Source organism: Mobula hypostoma, chromosome 6, assembly GCF_963921235.1.
Source record: "Mobula hypostoma chromosome 6, sMobHyp1.1, whole genome shotgun sequence".
NCBI lineage: Eukaryota > Metazoa > Chordata > Chondrichthyes > Myliobatiformes > Myliobatidae > Mobula > Mobula hypostoma.
In genome coordinates this window covers 91,587,860-91,610,409 of record NC_086102.1, presented here as the reverse complement: position 1 = coordinate 91,610,409, position 22,550 = coordinate 91,587,860, and the positions used below count along the sequence as shown (strand labels likewise).

The 22,550-nt window shown below is 41.9% G+C and overlaps 1 protein-coding gene across 1 annotated transcript in view; it reads right to left on the bottom strand.

The window, feature by feature from the left end:
- The window catches only part of vwa8 (von Willebrand factor A domain containing 8), a 485,234-nt gene that overhangs the window by 188,073 nt on the left and 274,611 nt on the right, over positions 1-22,550 (bottom strand). Inside the window, exons 23-25 of the mRNA XM_063051192.1 lie at positions 20,455-20,590; positions 18,355-18,474; positions 15,713-15,918 (exon numbers count right to left, since the gene is read on the bottom strand). Coding sequence (XP_062907262.1) covers positions 15,713-15,918; positions 18,355-18,474; positions 20,455-20,590 — 462 coding nt within the window. The remainder of the gene's footprint in view (positions 1-15,712; positions 15,919-18,354; positions 18,475-20,454; positions 20,591-22,550) is intronic.

Genomic DNA, 22,550 nt, shown 5'->3' with positions numbered 1-22,550 from the left:
TCGAGAGACTTTGAGACTTCTTTTACTGTGCCCATGGTCTGTTCTTTATCAAATTACGGCATTGCTTTGCACTGTTGCAACTAAATGTCATAATTATGTGGTTTTTGTCAGTTTTTCAGTCTTGGTCTGTCTTGTGTTTCTGTGATATCATTCTGGAAGAACACGGTATCATTTCTTAATGCATGCATTACTAAATGACAATAAAAGAGGACTGCGTGTCCTCATAATCTAACCTAATAAACAATTCTTTTCACTCAATTCTATGCAAGGACAATCAAATTCTCTGAAAACCAATCAGTTTCTCAACCGCATCTGTGGAAGTTGTGGTAAGGCAAGGGTTAAAGATAACGTCTTTAAGGGGCAATGTGTAATCAGCCCAGACAATTGGAGTCTCCAAAGTGAGACCTTTTCTAGAAAGGTCCTTGAAGAACATAGCTTCCCTTTACAGAGCAGGAGATGTTGGAGATGGACGAGACAGGAATATAATGGAAGGATACAAAACACATACCACTAAGGGACAACTTCAAGGTATCATGGTTGTCATCTTGTAGTATCTATTGACTTTTAGCACCTCTATTGTGAAGGGTGATTGATCTTGCAAATAAGGAATTCAAACATGCAGAGTTTACCAAATAATCAATATCCATAACCGTTAAGTTCAATTCTGTATAAAATTAGAATTTTTCTCTCCTGGCTTCTGAAAAGTGCAGTGACAGGGTCATACTGATCTCTTTGTGCACAGATAAAATAAAGTGTGATTGAGGGTGGGTGTGTGAGTGTGTGAGAGAGAGAGAGTGTGTGTGAGTGTGAGCGTGTGCGTGTGTGTGTGTGTGTGTGTGTGTCAGTGTGGTGACAGGGTCATGCTGTTCTCTTTGTGCACAGATAGAATAAAGTGTGATTGAGGGGGTGTGTGTGTGAGTGTGTGTGTGTGTGAGAGAGAGAGAGAGTGTGTGTGTGTGTGAGAGAGAGAAAGAGAGAGTGTGTGTGTGTGTCAGTGTGGTGACAGGGTCATGCTGTTCTCTTTGTGCACAGATAGAATAAAGTGTGATTGAGGGGGTGTGTGTGTGCGTGTGTGTGTTCGTTCTGAGTCCAGTTAATTGGCAACGACAGTTACTTGGAGGTTCTACTGAGATGGCTACCCCTGGACTTTGTTATATGGGACAAGGCTAATCTTGCCTAGATGTTGTCTTTAACCCTTGCCTTACCACAACTTCCACAGATGCAGTTGAATGAATTTGGCCCTTCTCCTTGGATCAACTGAGGATGAGAGGTGACCTGATAGAGGTGCATAAGATGAGAGGCATTGATCATGTGGATAGTCAGAGGCTTTTTCTCAGGGCTGAAATGGCTGACACAAGAGGGCACAGGTTTAAGGTGCTTGGGAGTAGATACAGAAGAGATGTCAGGGGTAAGTTTTTTTTATGCAGAGTGGTGAGTGTGTGGAATGGGCTGCCGGCAATGGTGGTGGAGCTGGATACGATAGGGTCTTTCAAGATTCTTTTGGATAGGTTCATGGAGCTTAGAAAAATAGAGGGCTATGGGTAACCCTACTAATTTCTAAGGTAGGGACATGTTCGGCACAACATTGTGGGCCGAAGGGCCTGTATTGTGCTGTAGGTTTTCTATGTTTCTATGAATTCATTCCTAGTAACTGATCAGTCCTAAATTCTAAGCTGCTCATATTTAAGTACGGGTCTGAATCTGCTGCTAGAACGCAAGTTTCCAAGTTTCCTGCAGTGTGGAGTAGCCAACGTTTTAGCTGCTGACATAGGAAAGCTGCAGTGTGAAAAAGGAGAGTGCCGTGATCCGGGGCGGATCCCATGCAAGCATGTTATAAAAAGGGGTGCCTTGGTCGGGATCAATCCTGCAGGAGTTCAATAAGTGTGTGGTTCAAAAAAGAAAGAAATTACTAAAGGTGGGTGCGTGTGCATGCATGTGCTTGTGTGTACATCCCCAATGTGTGTGCGAATGGCTAGGGGTGACCGAAGTTGAAACACTGTTCCAACCCTTGAAGGGAATGCCAGCATGGTATATGCTTGTACATATAGATCAGTAAGTGTTAGGTACGTTGGTTAAGTGTGTGAAATGGACTAAGGGAGCTCAAAATGGATTCCCACCTGATGGTATGCTAAATACAGACCAACTGGAATGCTGTCGAAGGTGTTGTTAGGGAAAGAAAACCTCAGGGTGGTCCATGGAAGGGTGAAATGCAGAAGTGGTTAGAAAAAGTAGAGAAAATGAACAAAAGTGTGAGAAGGAAAAGATACAGAGAGTTAAATATCATGGTATCTTCTTTCTGGGGAAAAAAAGCAACTTAAACAAATGGTACCAGAATCTGAAGATAGATAGATATATAGATAGATAGATAGACATACTTTATTGATCCTGAGGGAAATTAGGTTTCGTTACAGTTGCACCAACCAAGAACAGAGTACAAACATAGCAATACAAAACCATAAACAATCAAATCATAATATGTAAACCATGCCAGACGGAAATAAGTCCAGGACCAGCCCATTGGCCCAGTGCTGCATCCCGGTGGAATGAGTCTCTGGCTGACTGTACTCCTGTGCCCAACGGTGTAAATGATGTTACACGCCGACGTCGAGTTGGCAGAGGGAGGGATGTACACAACAACCACAATTGCATGTGAGTTTTCCCCTGGCAAATAATATGGCCGGAGTCCAACAGCAAAAAGTTCAATATCTGGGCTACAAACACGTTCCTTGATCGTAATATGACCAGGATTGCACCATCTGTTGTTAACCAGCACATTTAGTGCACTTCCAGTCAGCCCGAATGGTCTGGAAGCCCTTTATGGAAAAGTTTTGGTCGGGTACATCCTTGTGCAGCCACGTTTCAGTAAAACACATAACACTGCACTACCGAAATGTTCTCTGACTCCTGGCTAGCGCTGTCAGCTCATCCATTTTATTACCCAGTGATCTCACATTGCCCATAATGAGAGAAGGGCGACACGGCGTAAAATTCCTCTTCTTCATAAGTCTCTGTTGTCTCGACCCGGTCCTCTTCCCTCACCAATTTTTGATCCCCCTCTGCATCCTCTGTGTGTTTTCCTCCAGATTTCAGCAGGGGTGTCCACCGCTCTGTTCACTAAACCGGCCGGCATAAGCGCAATCAGTTGGTCCCTGGAATAAATAATGTGACCATACTGCTGTCCCGCTAATGAGACGTGTCTGAATGTAACTATTTCCAGCGCTAAAAACCCGACTAAAACTCTCTCCACCAGCATGTTAGAGAGGGTGCAGCTTCAACGTGTTACCATGGAAAAAAAATACAACAAATAACTTAAGTTAAAAAAGTAAGAATACTAGTCCGAGCGGCTGTAACAGGCTGCATGCATAACCAGTGCATGCGCACTTATGAATTAGAGACTATTATTCTTTGTATTCCCAATGATTATTACCACAGGACTTGTTCAAGATGTCACCCACCTGCCGCACCGCTGCCCCCCACCCCCCCCAATTATCCGTGACTGTTGGCACCAGCCAGTGCTCTAGCACTATCTGACATTCTGGCTACCACTTTGAGAGGTGGAGGACAACAACGGGCTGCAGTGGGTGGGGGGTGGGGTACTGGTTCACTAGATAAAGGTCAGGTGGCAGAATGTACAAATCTCATGATTCTAGTGTGGATCTGTACCCTATATGCACATTTTCAAGACTCCATGAGTGCCCCATTGAAGTTTACAGATAATGGTCTCGCCCTGAAATATGGGCTATAATAGAGTCAACTTCTGATCCTGAGGGGGACATAGATTTATCTGTAAGATAGAAATCTCCGTAAATGTCATACTTCAAATGCTGATGATATATAGTAAGCATATTGAATTGCCAAGAAATGCTCAAGATGCTGATCTGAATGCAATGTGGGCTAATCTACCAGAAGTGTTGAGGAAATGCTTCCCTCGCATTGTAGATTGGCATAAAATACAGTGTTGTGCAGAGAATAGATAAAAATGTTGAGGAATACATAGAATGTGTGTGTGATGCATTTCAAAAATATTCTGGATTGCCCTCAGAAGTGGGTCGCTTGCCTTGATCAATGTTATTGTGAGAGGGCTGCAGTCCAGGTTAAAAAAATGTTCTCTTCACCTTGCGTGGGATGGGAGGAGGAAGAGTTAAACAAAGTAGAAAACTTTTTACAACGTTATCAGAGACAATTACACTATCAGAAGACTAGAACTCTTAGGGAATGAGATACCTGTATCTGCACCAAAACTACATTGTAGGGTTGAGACAGTGGGCGCGGCAGCAGGGTAGGAAAGAGGTGTATTTTGCTTCTGGGCAACCTGGCCATTGGATTCAGAGATGCTTTTGGCACCGAGGCAACTTTGAAAGCAGTTAGCACCCATCTTCACCTCCACTTGCACAGCCACCTGCCAACCGAAGATGATGGACAACCCAAGATTGTGAAGTTATATTTCAAACTACCACCCTTCTGTGACCTATGAAATACACCATAGCAAAACATAAATTTAACTTTTTTTTATGGATGGCTCTTCTTCCCGATCTGTTTTCAGAAACATTTTTGTGGATATGGGGTGTGTACTTCTCATGCAACAGTTGAAGCAGCACAACTCCCTTCTTTCTGTTTTGCTCAAGCAGCTGAAGTTTTTGTTTTTAAAAGATTTAACAGGATTTAGAGGAACAAATTTGTAGAGAGATTGTAGACTGTTGCAAGAAACATAGGGTTGTTATTGTAGATGATTTTAACTTTCCACATATTGACTAACACTCCCATACTGTAAAAGGACTTGATGGGATAGAATTTGTCAAATGTGTTCAGCAAAGTTTCGTTAATCAGAACATAGAAGTCCCAATGAGACAGACAGCATGTGATACTTCATCTGCTATTAGGGAATGAGACGGGGCAAGTGACAGAAGTTTGTGTAGGGGAACACTTTGCATCTAGTGATTATAATGTCATTAGTTTCAAAGTAAATATTGAAAAGGATAGGTTTAGCCATTGGGTGGAGACTTTAAATTGGAGGCTTGTCAATTTTGATGCTATCAGAAAGGATTGGGACAGGCTGTTTTCTGGCAAAGGTATACTTGGTAAGTGGGAGGCCCTCAAAAGTGAAAATTTGAGAGTACAAAGCTTGTATGTGCCTGTCAGAATAAAAGGTTAGGATAACAGGTGTAGGGAACCTGGGTTTTGACACCCTGGTTAAGAAAAAAAAGGAGGTGCATAGCAGGTACAGGAAGGTAGGAACAAATGAGGTACTTACGGAGAACAAAAAACGCAAGAGACCACTAAAAGAAATCAGGAGAGCTAAAAAAGGCATGAGGTTGCTCTAGTAGACAAGGTGAAGGAAAATCCTATGGGCTATATATGTTAAGAGCAAAAGGACTACAAGGGACAAAGTTGGACCTCTAGAAGATCAGAATGGTAATCCATGCATGGAGCCAAAAGAGATGGCGGGGACCTTAAATGGATCTTTTTGCATCTGTATTTACTTGGGAGATGGACATAGAGTCTATAGAAGTGAGGTAAAGCAGCAGCAAGGTCATGGACCCTATATAGATTACAGAGGAGCTGGTGTTTGCTGCATTGAGGCAAATTAGGTTGGATAAATCCCCAGGGCCTGACAAGATGTTTCCCAGACCTTGTAGGGGGCAGGTGCAGAAATTGCAGGGGCTCTAATAGAGATATCTAAATCATCCTTAGCACCAGGTGAGGTATCAGACAATTGAAGGATGGCTAATGTTCCGCTGTTTAAAAAAGGCTCTAAAAATAAACCAGGAGGTTGCAGGCTGCTGACCCTGACATCAGTAGTGGGAAAGTTACTGGAAGGCATTCTAAGGGACTGGATATATAAGTATTTGGATAGACAGGGGCTGATCAACTGATCAGGGGTAGTCAGCACGGCTGTATGTGTGGTAGTGCGTGTCTAACCAATCTTATGGAGTTTTTTGAGGAAGTTACCAGGAAAGTTGATGAAGGCAAGGCAGTGAATGTTGTCTAATGGACTTTGGCAAGGCACTTAACGAGGTCCTGCATGGCAGGTTGGTCAAGAAGGTTCGGTCAGATGGTTGCCTCTGCTACTGGAGGCATGTGACCAGTGGAGTGCTGCAGGGATCAGTGTTGGGTCCTTTCATTGCTTCTCGTCTATATCAATGACCTGGATGATAATATGGTTAACTGGACCAGCAAACGTACAGATGACACCAGGATTGGGGGTGTAGTGGACAGTGAGGAAGACTATCAGAGCTTGCAGCAGGATCTGGACCAGCTGCAAAATTGGCAGATGGAATTTAATGCCGACAAGTGTGAGGTGTTGCACTTTGGTAAGGCCAACCAGGGCAGGTCTTACACGTTGAACAGTAGGGCACTCAGGAGTGCTGCAGAACAAAGGGATTTAGGAATACAGGTCCATAATTCATTTAAAATAGCATCACAGGTAGATAGGATTGTAAAGAAAGCTTCTGGCACATTGGCCTTCATAAATCAAAGTACTGAGTGTAGGAGATGGGATGTTATGTTGAAGTTGCATAAGACGTTGGTAAGGCTCAATTTGGACCATTGTGTACAGTTTTGGTCACCTACAGGAAAGATGTAAATAAGGTTGGAAGAGTTCCACGAAAATTTACAAGGATGTTGTTGGGACTGGAAGACCTAAGTTATAAGAAAAGATTGAATAGGTTAGGACTTCACTCCTTGGAACTTAGAGAATTGAGGAGAGATTTGATAGAGGTATACAAAATTATGAGGGGTATAGATAGGGTAAATGCAAGCAAGCTTTTTTCACTGAAGTTGGTTGGGGCTTCAATTAGAGGTCATGGGTTAAGGGTGAAAAGTGAAAAGTTTAAAGGAAAACCTCTCTCAGAGGGTCATGAGAGTGTGAAACTACCTGCCAACCAAGTGATACATGTGGGTTCGAATGCAACGTTTTAGAGAAGTTTGGATAGGTGCACTGATAGTAGGGGTATGATAGTAGTAGATGGCTATGGTTCCAGTGCAAGTCAATGGGACTAGACAGTTTAAATAGTTCAGCATGGACCAGATGGGCCAAAGGGCCTGTTTCTGTGCTCTACTTTTCTATGACTCTGTGTATGCATTCTTAAAGCCTTTACTACTGTGAATATTTATACAGACTTTCATTATGCCTTCAGAGTGAATGACTATGGGCAATTATAGAAGCTCCATGGATTTCAATAAAACATAGCAGATTGATTGCTAATCTTCTCTCTGTTATTCAATTACCTTCTGCTATTACAGTTTTATTAAGTCTATGACTCACACTAATGGAAGTGATGAAATATATAAAGTTAATAAATGGGTTGATTCTGCTGCCAGGGCAGCAGCAATGGATAATTTTGGACATGTGGAACCCCATTATCTTCAGTCTGCCAATTCTTTTTCAAATTCTGCTGATGAACTTATACAATTTCAGTGTGATGCACCTGAGGCCAGAAAGATTTCATGGACTAAAGCACACTATATATGAGATTCTCAGGGTTTCTATCAGCGCCACGATGGTCGTCCTGTGGCACCTTCTGCTCTCCCCCCTGGCAAGCACACATGTGGGTGAGAGGAAAGTGATGGGCACGATCAAAAATGAGTGGTATATGCCAGGGTTTCAAGGCTGACTGAGAAAAGCAGCAGCGAACTGCATGATTTTCCAGAGATATAATCCTGGGAAAACACTGCCGATATTGGCCACTGTTGGGCCCTCCAAATAGATTTTATGCAATTACCCAAATGTATAGGTTATAATTACGAACTTTTCATTGTATGTTTGTTTTCTCAGTGGGTAGAAGCATATCCAGTTTGAAGAAATTATGCCGTAACTGTTCCTAATCTCTTATTATGGGAATTTACTCCTTGGTTTGGTATCCCCGAAAAGATCTTGAGTGATAACCATCCACACTTCACAGGCAAGGTGATACAAGAACTAATGAAGGCCTTGCAGAGTAAGCACCATTTCACCTATCCCTACCACCCTCAATCTGCTGGGACAGTTGAAAGACAAAACGGGGCCCTGAAAAGCAAGCAGGCATTGTGTGAGGAAACTGGGCTAAAGGGGCCAGAGGTGCTTCCACTGGCTCTCATTACAATGGACTGCGCTCCAAGGTGCATAACAGGGCTTTCTCCATATGATATAGTATTGGGAAATTCCATGCACCTGCCAGTCACCCCCTCCTTTTCAGTACAACAAAAGGACATCCATACTCAGAGTAAAAACATGTTACAGCATTGAGTGGCATTAATGTGAAATCTTACAGGGTTTCCATCATCTGGTATCAGAAGCCCAAAATGTTGTGACTATTGCAGAACGCCACCTGTACCAGCAAGCCTACCGACAAAAGAACTGCCTGGAGCCCCACTGGGAAGGTCCTTTCCAAGTGTTACTGACCACGTAAACGTCCAAGGAAAGCCCACGTGGATACATGCCTTGCACATCATGCTAGCAGTGCCACTGGTCCAAGGAACAGGTAGCCAAAAGAACCTTGATGATATGGTGATATGGACAGATGGACTGAACTCTTGAACTTTGTAATTTATCATCACTATGCATTATAAGTTTTGGGTAATCTGGGAATCTGTTTCTGCCAAAATGAAGAGATACTGTATCTCATGACACTAATATTCCCAGCACTTTTCTTCACCTTAATTATGAATATGTGCTGCATACTAACCGGTCAAGTTGTTGGTGTGCTCTAGAGGACCTATCCATTTGGCAGGTCGCTTGCCAATGCAGCCTATACAGCCTATACCTTTAAATCATAGTGAGTTTGATTTTGTGTTTTACTTTACTAACAAAACCAGAACCGTACAGGGAGCACAGGTGTGCATTTTGCATTGGAATGACTCTCGTCAATGTAACTGTTTTGAGGGATAGTTATCAACCCACCCACAAAGGATTGCATAGCCCCCCACCCCCCCACAGTTCTGAAGTTGCTCACGGGGAAAGGGGTGAAGGATGTTACTGTAATCAAGTGTACAATAACAGTACGTGCAATGTCTGTACCACTGGTGACCCTTTGAATCCTGTTAATGGTACTTATTGGGTAACTGGCTGCCAGGCCTATCAATGGCTGCTAAGAGTACCTCTTAAAAAATAGGATCTATGGACTTAACCAAAGTCAGGGAGAGCTTGTTGCTACCTGGCCTATGTAGTGCCATATATGTACCACCTGCCCACACTCTCTCCATATCCCACCGTACGGAGCCGCCACCAAAGCAGGATTATGGAAATGGAGCATCTCTGGATAATAGCATCCACATTCTGGGAACCTGCTGGACTTGCTAGTGACAGCATCAATGAAGGATATGGCTAATGATGCGGCCTGAGTGCTAAATGATACGAGTGAAGTCATCAAAGATATCACCACCAAAATAGTGGGAATCCACACTGTAGCCCTTCAAAATTGATTAGCATTAAACTTTTTGTTGGCTAAAAAAGGTGGTACTTGCGCCATCATTGGACAGGAGCATTGCACATCCATCCCTGTTATGTCCAAGAATATCACCAATTTAACTGTGCATATCCAAATAGAAGCTGATACAGTTAGGGCGATTGGAAAGGAGATGCACAAGACTCTAACCTTATGTTAGGGACCCTTTAGCTGGCTTCACTGTTTACTAGGGGGCTGGTACAACTCTATTGTACAACGACAATGGGAGTGTACTTTTGCTAATTGCCATATTCTTTTTAATCTCTTGCTTGAGATTACGATGTGGAGTAATGACCATCACAATACAACAGCCAATTGCACCTGATAAAATTGTCACCAAGTTTCAGAGACTCTGCTATTGAAATTCAATGGTCCCTTCTGTAGGACAAAAGGGAGGCGGGGGCGGGGGGGGCGGGGAAGGAGTATGAAATGGTGCTTTCCAGTACGCAAGGTTAGCCAGGGGCAATGTGTGATCAGCCCAGACAAGTGGGGCCTCTGAAGTGAGACCTTTTCTAGAAAGGTCTTTGACAAATACAGCTTCCCTTTACACAGTAAGGGGTGCCAGAGACAGATAAGATAAGAATGTAATGAAAGGATATGAAACACACCCAAACTAAAGGGCAAACGTTCGACTAACTTCAAAGAATCATCAGTAGTCAGCTTATAGTTTCTATTGACTTTTAATACCTCTATTGTGAATGGTGATTGATTTTGCAAGTAAGGAATTCAAACATTCAATTTAATAAATGGTCAATATCCATAACCAGTAAGTCAATTCTGTATAAAAACAGCATTTTCTACCCTGGCTTCACAACAGTTTGATGACAGGGGCCACACTGTTCTCCTTGTGCAGAAGTAACATAAAGGTGTGTGTGTTCTGAATCTAGTTAATCTGTGATGATACATGCACAAGATGGTGGAATGAACAGACATAGTAAAATGATACGCAATGGAAAAAGAGTGGTGATCCAAAGAGAGGTGGTATAAATTCAATGTCAAATTGAAATGTGTGTCAGAAACCTGGGGTTTTCTACATTTAGAAACATAGAAACATAGAAAATAGGTGCAGGAGTAGACCATTCGGCCCTTCGAGCCTGCACCGCCATTTATTATGATCATGGCTGATCATCCAACTCAGAACCCCGCCCCAGCCTTCCCTCCATACCCCCTGATCCCCGTAGCCACAAGGGCCATATCTAACTCCCTCTTAAATATAGCCAATGAACTGGCCTCAACTGTTTCCTGTGGCAGAGAATTCCACAGATTCACCACTCTCTGTGTGAAGAAGTTTTTCCTAATCTCGGTCCCAAAAGGCTTCCCCTTTATCCTCAAACTGTGACCCCTCGTTCTGGACTTCCCCAACATCGGGAACAATCTTCCTGCATCTAGCCTGTCCAATCCCTTTAGGATTTTATACGTTTCAATCAGATCCCCCCTCAATCTTCTAAATTCCAATGAGTACAAGCCCAGTTCATCCAGTCTTTCTTCATATGAAAGTCCTGCCATCCCAGGAATCAATCTGGTGAACCTTCTTTGTACTCCCTCTATGGCAAGGATGTCTTTCCTCAGATTAGGGGACCAAAACTGCACACAATACTCCAGGTGTGGTCTCACCAAGGCCATGTACAACTGCAGTAGTGCCTCCCTGCTCCTGTACTCGAATCCTCTCGCTATAAATGCCAGCATACCGTTCGCCTTTTTCACCGCCTGCTGTACCTGCATGCCCACTTTCAATGACTGGTATATAATGACACCCAGGTCTCGGTGCACCTCCCCTTTTCCTAATTGGCCACCATTCAGATAATAATCTGTTTTCCTATTTTTGCCACCTTAAATTGCATCTGCCATGAATTTGCCCACTCACCCAACCTATCCAAGTCACACTGCATCCTCTTAGCATCCTCCTCACAGCTAACACTGCCACCCAGCTTCGTGTCATCCACAAACTTGGAGATGCTGCATTTAATTCCCTCATCCAAGTCATTAATATATATTGTAAACAACTGGGGTCCCAGCACTGAGCCTTGCGGTACCCCACTAGTCACCGCCTGCCATTCTGAAAAGGTCCCGTTTATTCCCACTCTTTGCTTCCTGTCTGCTAACCAATTCTCCATCCACATCAATACCTTACCCCCAATACCGTGTGCTTTAAGTTTGCACACTAATCTCCTGTGTGGGACCTTGTCAAAAGCACTTTTGAAAATCCAAATATACCACATCCACTGGTTCTCCCCTATCCACTCTACTAGTTACATCCTCAAAAAATTCTATGAGATTCGTCAGACATGATTTTCCTTTCACAAATCCATGCTGACTTTGTCCGATGATTTCACCGCTTTCCAAATGTGCTGTTATCACATCTTTGATAACTGACTCCAGCAGTTTCCCCACCACCGACGTTAGGCTAACCGGTCTATAATTCCCTGGTTTCTCTCTCCCTCCTTTTTTAAAAAGTGGGGTTACATTAGCCACCCTCCAATCCTCAGGAACTAGTCCAGAATCTAACGAGTTTTGAAAAATTATCACTAATGCATCCACTATTTCTTGGGCTACTTCCTTAAGCACTCTAGGATGCAGACCATCTGGCCCTGGGGATTTATCTGCCTTTAATCCCTTCAATTTACCTAACACCACTTCCCTACTAACATGTATTTCGCTCAGTTCCTCCATCTCACCGGACCCTCTGTTCCCTACTATTTCCGGAAGATTATTTATGTCCTCCTTAGTGAAGACAGAACCAAAGTAATTATTCAATTGGTCTGCCATGTTCTTGCTCCCCATAATCAATTCACCTGTTTCTGTCTGTAGGGGACCTACATTTGTCTTTACCAGTCTTTCCCTTTTTACATATCTATAAAAGCTTTTACAGTCAGTTTTTATGTTCCCTGCCAGTTTTCTCTCATAATCTTTTTTCCCCTTCCTAATTAAGCCCTTTGTCCTCCTCTGCTGAACTCTGAATTTCTCCCAGTCCTCAGGTGAGCCACTTTCTCTGGCTAATTTGTATGCTTCTTCTTTGGAATTGATACTATCCCTAATTTCTCTTGTCAGCCATGGGTGCACTACCTTCCTTGATTTATTCTTTTGCCAAACTGGGATGAACAATTGTTGTAGTTCATCCATGCAACCTTTAAATGCTTGCCATTGCATATCCACCGTCAATCCTTTAAGTGTCATTTGCCAGTCTATCTTAGCTAATTCACGTCTCATACCTTCAAAGTTACCCCTCTTTAAGTTCAGAACCTTTGTTTCTGAACTAACTATGTCACTCTCCATCTTAATGAAGAATTCCACCATATTATGGTCACTGTTACCCAAGAGGCCTCTCACGACAAGATTGCTAATTAACCCTTCCTCATTGCTCAAAACCCAGTCCAGAATAGCCTGCTCTCCAGTTGGTTCCTCGACATGTTGGTTCAAAAAACCATCCCGCATACATTCCAAGAAATCCTCTTCCTCAGCACCTTTTCCAATTTGGTTCACCCAATCTACATGTAGATTGAAGTCACCCATTATAACTGCTGTTCCTTTATTGCACACATTTCTAATTTCCTGTTTAATACCATCTCCGACCTCACTACTACTGTTAGGTGGCCTGTACACAACTCCCACCAGCGTCTTCTGCCCCTTAGTGTTACGCAGCTCTACCCATATCGATTCCACATCTTCCCGGCTTATGTCCTTCCTTTCTATTGCGTTAATCTCTTCTTTAACCAGCAACGCCACCCCACCTCCCCTTCCTTCATGTCTATCCCTCCTGAATATTGAATATCCCTGAACGTTGAGCTCCCATCCTTGGTCACCCTGGAGCCATGTCTCTGTGATCCCAACTATATCATAATCATTAATAACAATCTGCACTTTCAATTCATCCACCTTTATTACGAATGCTCCTTGCATTGACACACAAAGCCTTCAGGCGCTCTTTTACAACTCTCTTAGCCCTTATACAATTATGTTGAAAAGTGGCCCTTTTTAATGCTTGCCCTGGATTTGTCGGCCTGCTACTTTTACTTTTCTCCTTAGTACTTTTTGCTTCTACCCTCACTTTACACCCCTCTGTCTCTCTGCACTGGTTCCCATCCCCCTGTTGTGAACTAACCTCCTCACGCCCAGCCTCTTTAATTTGATTCCCACCCCCCAACCATTCTAGTTTAAAGTCACCTCAGTAGCCCTCGCTAATCTCCCTGCCAGGATATTGGTCCCCCTAGGTTTCAAGTGTAACCCGTCCTTTTTGTACAGGTCCCGCCTGTGCCAAAAGAGGTCCCAATGATCCAAAAACTTGAATCCCTGCCCCCTGCTCCAATCCCTCAGCCACGCATTTATCCTCCACCTCATCGCACTGCTACTCTCACTGTCGCGTGGCACAGGCAGTAATCCCGAGATTACTACCTTTGCGGTCCTTTTTCTCAACTCCCTTCCTAGCTCCCTATATTCTCCTTTCAGGACCTCATCCCTTTTCCTACCCATGTCATTGGTACCTGTATGTACCACGACCTCTGGCTCCTCACTCTCCCACTTCAGGATATCTTGGACACGATCAGAAATATCCCGGACCCTGGCACCAGGGAGGCAAACTACCATCCGGGTCTCTGGACTTTACAGTTCTTTTGAGCATGACAAGACGGCTAGTCGATAACCTGTTTATAAAAAAAAAGGCAACTGGGATATTTGTCTTTATTAATAGAGTCACAGAGTGCAAACCCTTATAAACTTATGTAACATGCTGTAAGGTTTCACTGCCAAGGCAAACGTAATGGCTTCTGTGTAATGTTCCACTGCTAAGGTAATGGCTTCTCTGTAGCAGCAATGTTTGGGTGATGGCTGGAGATAATGGGGCAATTAGTGAATGAGGGGATGCTGTTCTTTCTTGTATGTCTGGGAGCCGGGATTTCGCAGTCTTTTCGTCAGGGAGCAATGGAGAGAGAGGATGCGAATGGAGAGAGTTGGTAGACCACTGGGCGGAGTGGACTGTGGAGCGAGGGTCCAAGGGCCAGCTACGCTCGGAGGTCAATGGAACAAATGAACGAACAGTGAGCTCCAACGATGCACAATAGACTGTTTCATTAGAATGGGCCCTTTTCTTTTTGTTTCTTTACTAACCATATAGTCAAGTTAAGAATGATAAAGTTCAATTACCTAATCGCATATTATGTACTGTTTGATATTTTGCGGTGCGGGTTTGTAACTGGGCAACACATCACACAGCATCCACACAAAGGTGATTTCTCAGTTTGGCGGGGCCAGAGGCTGTTCTCCCCTAGACGAACACGGGCTGACCAAACCTGAGGGTTACACTTATATCCTGTCTAATACTGCCCACCGTACTTCAAGAAAGATGTAAGTTACTTGGAGAAATTCACTAATCCTCACATTAGTGAATACTGATGAAAGCTGAGCAGATACGGAAAACTTTATTAAGTTTCGACTGAATAAATGGGGATACACCATTTGCAGTGGACCAGGATCAGGACTCAGAAAAGGGAGTTGGGATCACTGAAATTGAAGGGGGCAAGTGAGTTGTGGTCTAAAGTGCATTGCTTGGAATGGTACTACAATCAGATTCAATGCATTGCTTGGAACAGTACTACAATCAGATTCAATATCACTTACAGTGTTTCATTAACCCCTTTTAAAAGGGAAATGCGTGGAAACGGAAAAGCTGCATGCAATGGGGAGGAAGCCAGAGAGAAATTTAGTGGGTCTTTCTTTCAAGGAGCACACAGGCATAATAGGCTCAGTTGCCTCATCCTGTGAGCTGGAAGTATAAATCCTTTAAAGCCTTGGTAATCACCTCAATACAGAATTGCTGAATTCATTTATGCTGTCCTTATTACAAGATGTACACACAATCAAAGGATACAAAACATAAAAAGCCTTAGCTAAATGGGAACATTTTGAAAACAGACAAAATTACAGCAGTTCAAAACACAACAACGTGAAACGAGAAATAGGTGTTGTCACTTACGGTTTTAAAATACAACCAAATTATTTAAGCATTAATTTTGGATATACTGGACTACAGCATCAGAAGGCTTCAATTTAAAAAAGGTTTAAAATTAAAACATGAAAGGAAAAAAAGAGAAAAATTAATACAATTGAATGTGAAGTAGGAAGAGAATCAGAAGATTAAGTCTTCAGCAGCCATTTACCTGTCACAACACAAAGATACCAAAGAGCAACAATAATATATCACAAATGTTTTGACATTTAGATAGGATTGTTAAAGAGAATATTTTAAATCTGGTTCATATCCACAGCTAATTCAGTGCATTCTGTATGAGTTCACTCACCTGTAGATGTTTTACAATATTGACAACCTCCCTTGTTGAATACGGATAGGTTATGATTCCTTGATCAGCCATATTTCTCAACTCGCCGAAGGCCGACACAAGCTTTTGAAGAGCTTGCTCTGGGACATCAGGGCCATATTGTCGAAGCATAGCAAGCTCAGATTGGGGTTTAGGATTATCAACTGCACTGCAACTAAAAATATCACCTGTCCAAAAAAGAAATAAAAGATACAAGGGATCGGTACTGTGGCCTCAGTTTCTTTCACAGTTTATATAAATAGCTTGAATGCAGATGTCAGAAGTATATTTCTAAATTTGCTGTTGATACAAAGATTGGCAGGATGTTATGTCATGGAGAGGACATTAGGAGATTACAAATGGATGCACAAAGTTAAGTGAGTGGGCAAAGATCTGGTAAATATGTGAAATTGTCCACTTTGGCAAGACAAATAAAGGTAAATATATTATTTAAATAGTAAGAGATTGCAGAGCTGTGAGATGTAAAGTATCCTGGGTATTCTAGTGCACGATTCACGGAAGGTTAACATGCAGACACAAGTACTTTGCAAAGTTAACAGAATGTGATCATTTACTGGTATGTGAATGGAATACAAAACATATAGGGTACTGATGTTGAAAATGTGGAGCATTACGGTGTGAGTTTGGAGTCCACATCCACACATCCTTACAAAGTTGCTGTGTAATTTGATAGTGTGGTTAAGGCGGCATATAGTTTATTGGCTTTCATTCGTCAGGGGACTGTGTTCAAGAACCGTGAGGTAATGTTGTATGTCGCTCTTAAAACTCTAGTTAGGCCACACTTGGAGTATTATGTTCAGTTGCAGTCTACTCATTATAGGAAGGAGGTAGAAGCTTTAGGGAGGGTGGAGAGATTTACCAAGATGCGGCCTGGATCAAAGAGTACATCTTATAAGGTTTTTTTTAACACAGAGAGTGGTAGGTACATGGAACTGCCAGGTGTGATGGGAGAGGCAGATACGTTAGGGACATTTAGAAAGCTCTTACGTAGGCACACAGATGAAAGAAAAATGGGGGGCAATGGGAGGGACTGATTAGATTGATCTTAGAGTAGGTTAAAAGATTGGCACATTTTGAGCTGAATGGCCTGTACTGTATTGTACAGTACTTTACTGTTCTGTGTATGGTTGGCAAAAAAAAAGTTTTTTTCCACTGTGTCTTAGTACATGTGACAATAATAAACCAATTACCAAATGCATCTTATTGACGGCTTAGTTCATGAAGTGACTAAGGGGGCCCAAATTAGCTAAGAAAGGAGAGAGTAACTGTTCATAGCTTTACAAGTAGGTTTTAGAACCACTAATCTATCTGAAATGCATTCATGAATTAGTGGGGAATGACTACAAAGTTTTCATATAAAACAGAAAAATCATAAAACAGTGAGGATTTTAACAGACTTCAAGATGGACAGCCATGGAAAGTAGGCAGAAAGCAAATTATGTTTATTATGAGGAAGTGTAACAGTGAAAAGTTTAAATGGGGTACAGAAACATTGGAGTTGAGAGACATATAAATCTTTAATAGTACAAATCATGTAAGACATGTGTTTTAAATGATAGTATTTTATATATGGAGGCTAGAAAACAAGTGCTAAATTACAAGTTATAAATCAGCCGAAGATCGATCAAAGTCTGGCCTCCACAGTTTAGAAAGGATATTAAGTCCTTGGGGAGTGCAGAGGAGATTTACCGAAATGACAACAGGAATGAAGGTCTTCAGTCACAAGTAGGGACTACAGAACTTGGAACTGACCTACTTACAGCAAATAAACTTAAAATAAGATTTGATAGAAGGATCAAAATTATAAATGCTTTTGATTAAATGGATTGGGAAATTTGATAAGTGAAATGGTGGAATGGTGGCCTAGGAAGCTGAGTGGAAATATTGTTGTAGTCTGAAATGATGTGCAAAGCTATTTAATGGTAGCCTTCAAAGGAAACTTGGCAATTAGTTTAAAAGGACCGCCAATATCGCATTTCACATGTATGTTTCCATTTGTAAGGCATGATTGCTTTCATAGAAATAAAAAGCAAATAAATCTTCTTTCCCTACACTCCCAAACCCTCACATCAACCAATCCCCTCACAAAGTAATGGCACATTAACATGAGTAATAAAACAGTAAAGTTAGTTTATTACTGTCACATGTACCAAGGTGCAGTGTTTAGCGTTCCATCCATACAAATCATTTCAGCACATCAGTGCTTTGAAACAGTAGAAGGTAAAAATGATAACAACAAAGTGCAGGCAGACAATAAGATGCAAGGTCATATCGAGGTAGATTGTGAGATCAAGAGTCCATCTTATCATGTAAGGAGATCATTCCAATAGTCTCATAACAAGCTCTCCTTGAGCCTGGTGGTACCTGCCTTCAGGCTTTTGTATCATCTGATGAGAGAGGGGAGAAGAGAGAATGTCTGGGGTCAGTGGTGCCCTTGCTTATAATGCCTGCCTTACTGAGGCAATAAGAACTATTCGGCTCCTTGCGGTAGCTTAATATCATAAACTAGTCAAGAATAAAAGTGTGTCAACTAGTGTGGACATTCTAATAAAATCACTAATAATAACTTGCATTTGAATAAAGGGTTGAATTACAAATCTCACCTAGTGCACCGAAGAAATCATTACCCAAAAAGGGAAACCCTGGTCTATTTGCCAAAACGATCATTCGGAAGTCTGGATGAATTACTATCACATCTGTTCTTCCTTCAGCGCTGGCTTGATCTGAAATATTAGTATGTGGTCCAACAAATTCCTTAGTAATTAAGAACTTCTGTTGCTAATACTACATTTTAAATACATTTGTAAAAAAAAAGATCAGCTGAAAATATAAAGAGATAAAGGTCCAAAATTTCTGATTGGTGGATACATCTCAAAGTGACTAGGAAGGATATGGGTTAGATTTTGAAGAGGTCAGCTTCCTAGTTGCCAATTGCTGGAGAGCATGTGCAATACATCCCACCAGGGTCTACACTACTGCACTAAGAATCGCAAGACTTGCAAGTTCATATTGTCAGCACCACTTTGGAAAACCTGTCTGAAACAATCGTACAAAGGGTTTATAACAAAGGAGCAGATCTTCACATACCCTAAGGAGCACAATCTACTTGTCCATTCCCTTCTTCCCAGACTCCAATCCCTAATCACTCCCTTGGTAATGCCTTAGGATGAACTCTTAGTACTGAGGGGAATTCCTCGCCACATAGCTATCCATCATCAAGACTAGCTGTTTCCACATCCACAGTATCACCTTTAGGTCACATGCTTCTGAAAAACTCATTATATTTCTTGATGTAACTATTCTGATGCTGATCTCTGTAAACTTCAAGCTCATCCAAAACTCTGTTGCTTAGATCCTACAAACATACCAAATTACATTAATCTGTCACTCAAACTCTGTCAGGTCCAGGAAAGTCTGTTTAGAAACTCTTAAGTTGGTTTTCAACAATCTCTACATGTTGCCTGTTCCTCTTTCTCTATGATCAGCTCCAGCCCCACAACCCGCTGTACAAGACGTTGGCAAGGTCACATCTGGAGTACCCTGCACAGCTCTGTTCATTCTGCTTTAGGAAGGATGTCACTAAATTGGAGAAGGTTCAAAAAAGATTTAGGAGGAAGTTACTGCAACTAGAGGGCTTCAGTTACAAGGAGAGGCTGGTTAGGTGGGGGCTGTTGTTCCTGAAGCATAGGAAGCTGATCAATGACCTTATAGAGGTTTATCAAATCATGAGGGGCATACATAAAATGAATAGCCAAGGTGTTTTCCACAGGGTAGGAGAGCCCAAAACTAGAGGGCATAGGTTTAAAGTGAGAGGAGAAAGGGACTTGAGGGGCAACTTTCTCCACACAGTGTAGTAAGAGAGATGGGCACAATAATATCATTCAAAATACATTTGGTCAGGTGCAGTACCTGGCTAGGAAAGATTAAGATGAAAATGGGTCAAATACAGGCAAATGTGTTGCTCAGTTAGGTATCTGGGTTAGCATAGACAAATTGGGTTTAAACTGTATAACTGAAGCTGTGTCAATGCTGCATTGCCTATGCTGTATGCCCCATGACTCTAAGGCTACCAAATTCTTTCAATTCTGTTCCCTGACCATTTTCCTTATTGCAATCACTTTTTCATTCAAGCCCATAATTTCTAGAATTCCAAAACAATCCAATCTCTTCACTTTTCCCTCTTCTTTTGCACTTTCCCTTAAAATTTAAAACTCTGAACACTTTGCTATGTGTCAATATTTCATCTAATTATGCTTCCAAAAATATTCTTGGACTGCATTATTGTATTAAAGATATTTTTCACATGCAAGTTCTTATTTACTCTTCTAGCTTCCCCTTCTACGTATATTTTATTCACTTCAGCTCCTTTTTGCAGTCTTGGATGTCACGTTTTAGTGCAGGATCATCCTATGGTTCATATTTGTGAACTTCTTGGCTCGGTCTTTCTTAGCTGAGTCAAACTTGTTCAATGGCATGCTTCAGAGCATGGGATCATGCCATTCTGCAGATGGTTTCATCACTAGGAAAGTTTGAAAATGAATTATAGCATTTAATCCTTGCTTATAATTAGATTGAAAGATAAATCAATTTTAGCTTGTTAGGAATTAATAAGATATATACAATTGGAAATATTTCATTATTCGCTTTTGGTATTTTCTTTGCCAGTTTGCATTGTCAGTCTTCAAAGAAACAGAAATATTTACCAACAACAATGCGTCTTCCATCAGAAAGAATCATCTCGCCACTTTCCACCAATGTCTTCAGGATGCAGGTGACATTGGTTGGTGCCTTGTCAGCCTCGTCAATGACCAGGATGTGCCCACGTTTAACAGCTCTTACCTGGGCATGAAGAAAACAAATAGCAGATAGGGCTTTCTTGTGAAAAAGCACTACACTCTCAGAATCTCCCATTGATTAATAACAAAATGGTGTGTCACTAGAGAGCATGCAAAACAGAGAGGTTATTTTTTTTATCAGGAAAAAGTGAGCGGACTGTAGTTTTTTTAGGAGAGTACAGGATGCAGAATGGAAGTCTCTAAGTTTCTGAAGGCAATCAATAGCATAAGCTTCTAGAAGATATTTTCACTTATCAAAATGTCAAAGCAAAGAGCTATTAACAAGTGGTGCTTGATCTTCCAAGTGGTGCTATGGCAGGCTGCCTGAAAGAGGGGAGTAGGCGTTTCATACAACCAATTGATAACTGAGTAAAGCTTTCTTGTCACAACTTTTAACTTGTAGGTTGACAGCTGGGCTTATCATTTCAATGGCCTGCAAGGGGATGGTGAGGAAAGTGTGGAGTGCAAAACAGAGAGAAGGATGCTATCATGTACCACAGAAGAATTTTATTTTGGTCTGTGTATATCATTCCTTTTAATCAGTAATCCAATTACTACCACTCCCCACAGTGATATTTCATGCTTCACTGGGCTGCCTCAGACGTCAGTATGTATACTCACTGCTATCTTACAAGAAAAAAGAGAAAAGCTCTTTCTGTCTGATCCCTGGTTATGTAGAGAATGAACGTACTGTATTTTTCTTTAAAGGAAACAAAGAAAGCTAGAACTCTCAGGAGTTCAGGCAGCATTTGTGGCACAGCTGACAGAACTGTTGTTTCACTGTTGCAGTGACACTGGTTCAATTCTGATCTTGGATGATGCGATGTGAAATTTTGCATGGTTTCTCTGTGAACACATGGGACTCCTCTGGATGCTCCTGTCTCCTCTCATGTTTCAAAGACGCCAGGGTTGGTGGGTCACTTGACTGCTGTAAGTTACTCTCAGCATATAGGTGAAAGGAGGAAGAAGGTGGAAACTTTGGAAAAATAAAATTGGACTGAAGGCTCATGCAAACTTGATAGGTAGAGGGGTCTGTTTCTATGCTGTTGGAAGCTATGACTTACTGGAGCATCTTAGATTTGCATAATCCCTAATGGCTCTTAGGGCATTGAGTAGAGGAATTGGAACATTATGTTACAGTTGTACAAGTCATTTGTGAGGCAGAGCCTTGAGAACTGTATACAGCTTCGGTCATCCTGTTATATGAAAGAGAAGTTAAGCTGCAAAGAATGCAGAGAAGATTTATGAGGAAGTTCCCAGAACTAAACGGTCTGAGATATACGGAGAAGTTGGCCAGGCTAGGTGTTTATTCCATGAAACATAGGAGAGAATGAAGGATGTCATTATAGAAGAGTTTAAAATTATGAGAGGCATTGGTAAGGTGAATGGTAACAAGTCTTTTACCTAGGGTAGAGGAATCTATTGGCTTAAGTTTAGGATGTGAGGGGAATGATGCAGAAGGGGGCAGAGGGGCAACTTTTTTCCATTCAGAGGACGGTGAGTTTATGGAAAGAGATGCCAGAGGAAGTGGTTCATGCAGGAACAATAGTGTCATTTAAAGGGGGCAGGTCTTAGAGGGATATGGGCGAAATATAAGAAATCCGCTCTAGCTCAGCGGGCACCATGGTTGGCATGAACTCATTTGACTCAAGGGTCTGTATTCATGTGGTATTGCTCTATGATACTTCCGTTTTTATTTCAGACTCAACATGCAGAAATGCATAAAGATGGCTGTACGAAATGCATTTCTGGTTGCTTGCAAACAGGAAGGATGGAGCTTTTTGCAATTGCTCAGACTGCTATCTGATTTCACTGAATCTAAAGTACATGTTTAATGAGATACATGTACTGATTGCCCTGGGACTTGCTGCTGACTGAAAAAGTTTCAAATGGCTTTGAGCTCAGTTAGAGCTGGCAGGTTGAAAACTGTAAGTGTCTCCTGCATTTCCTCTCCATGATTAGAT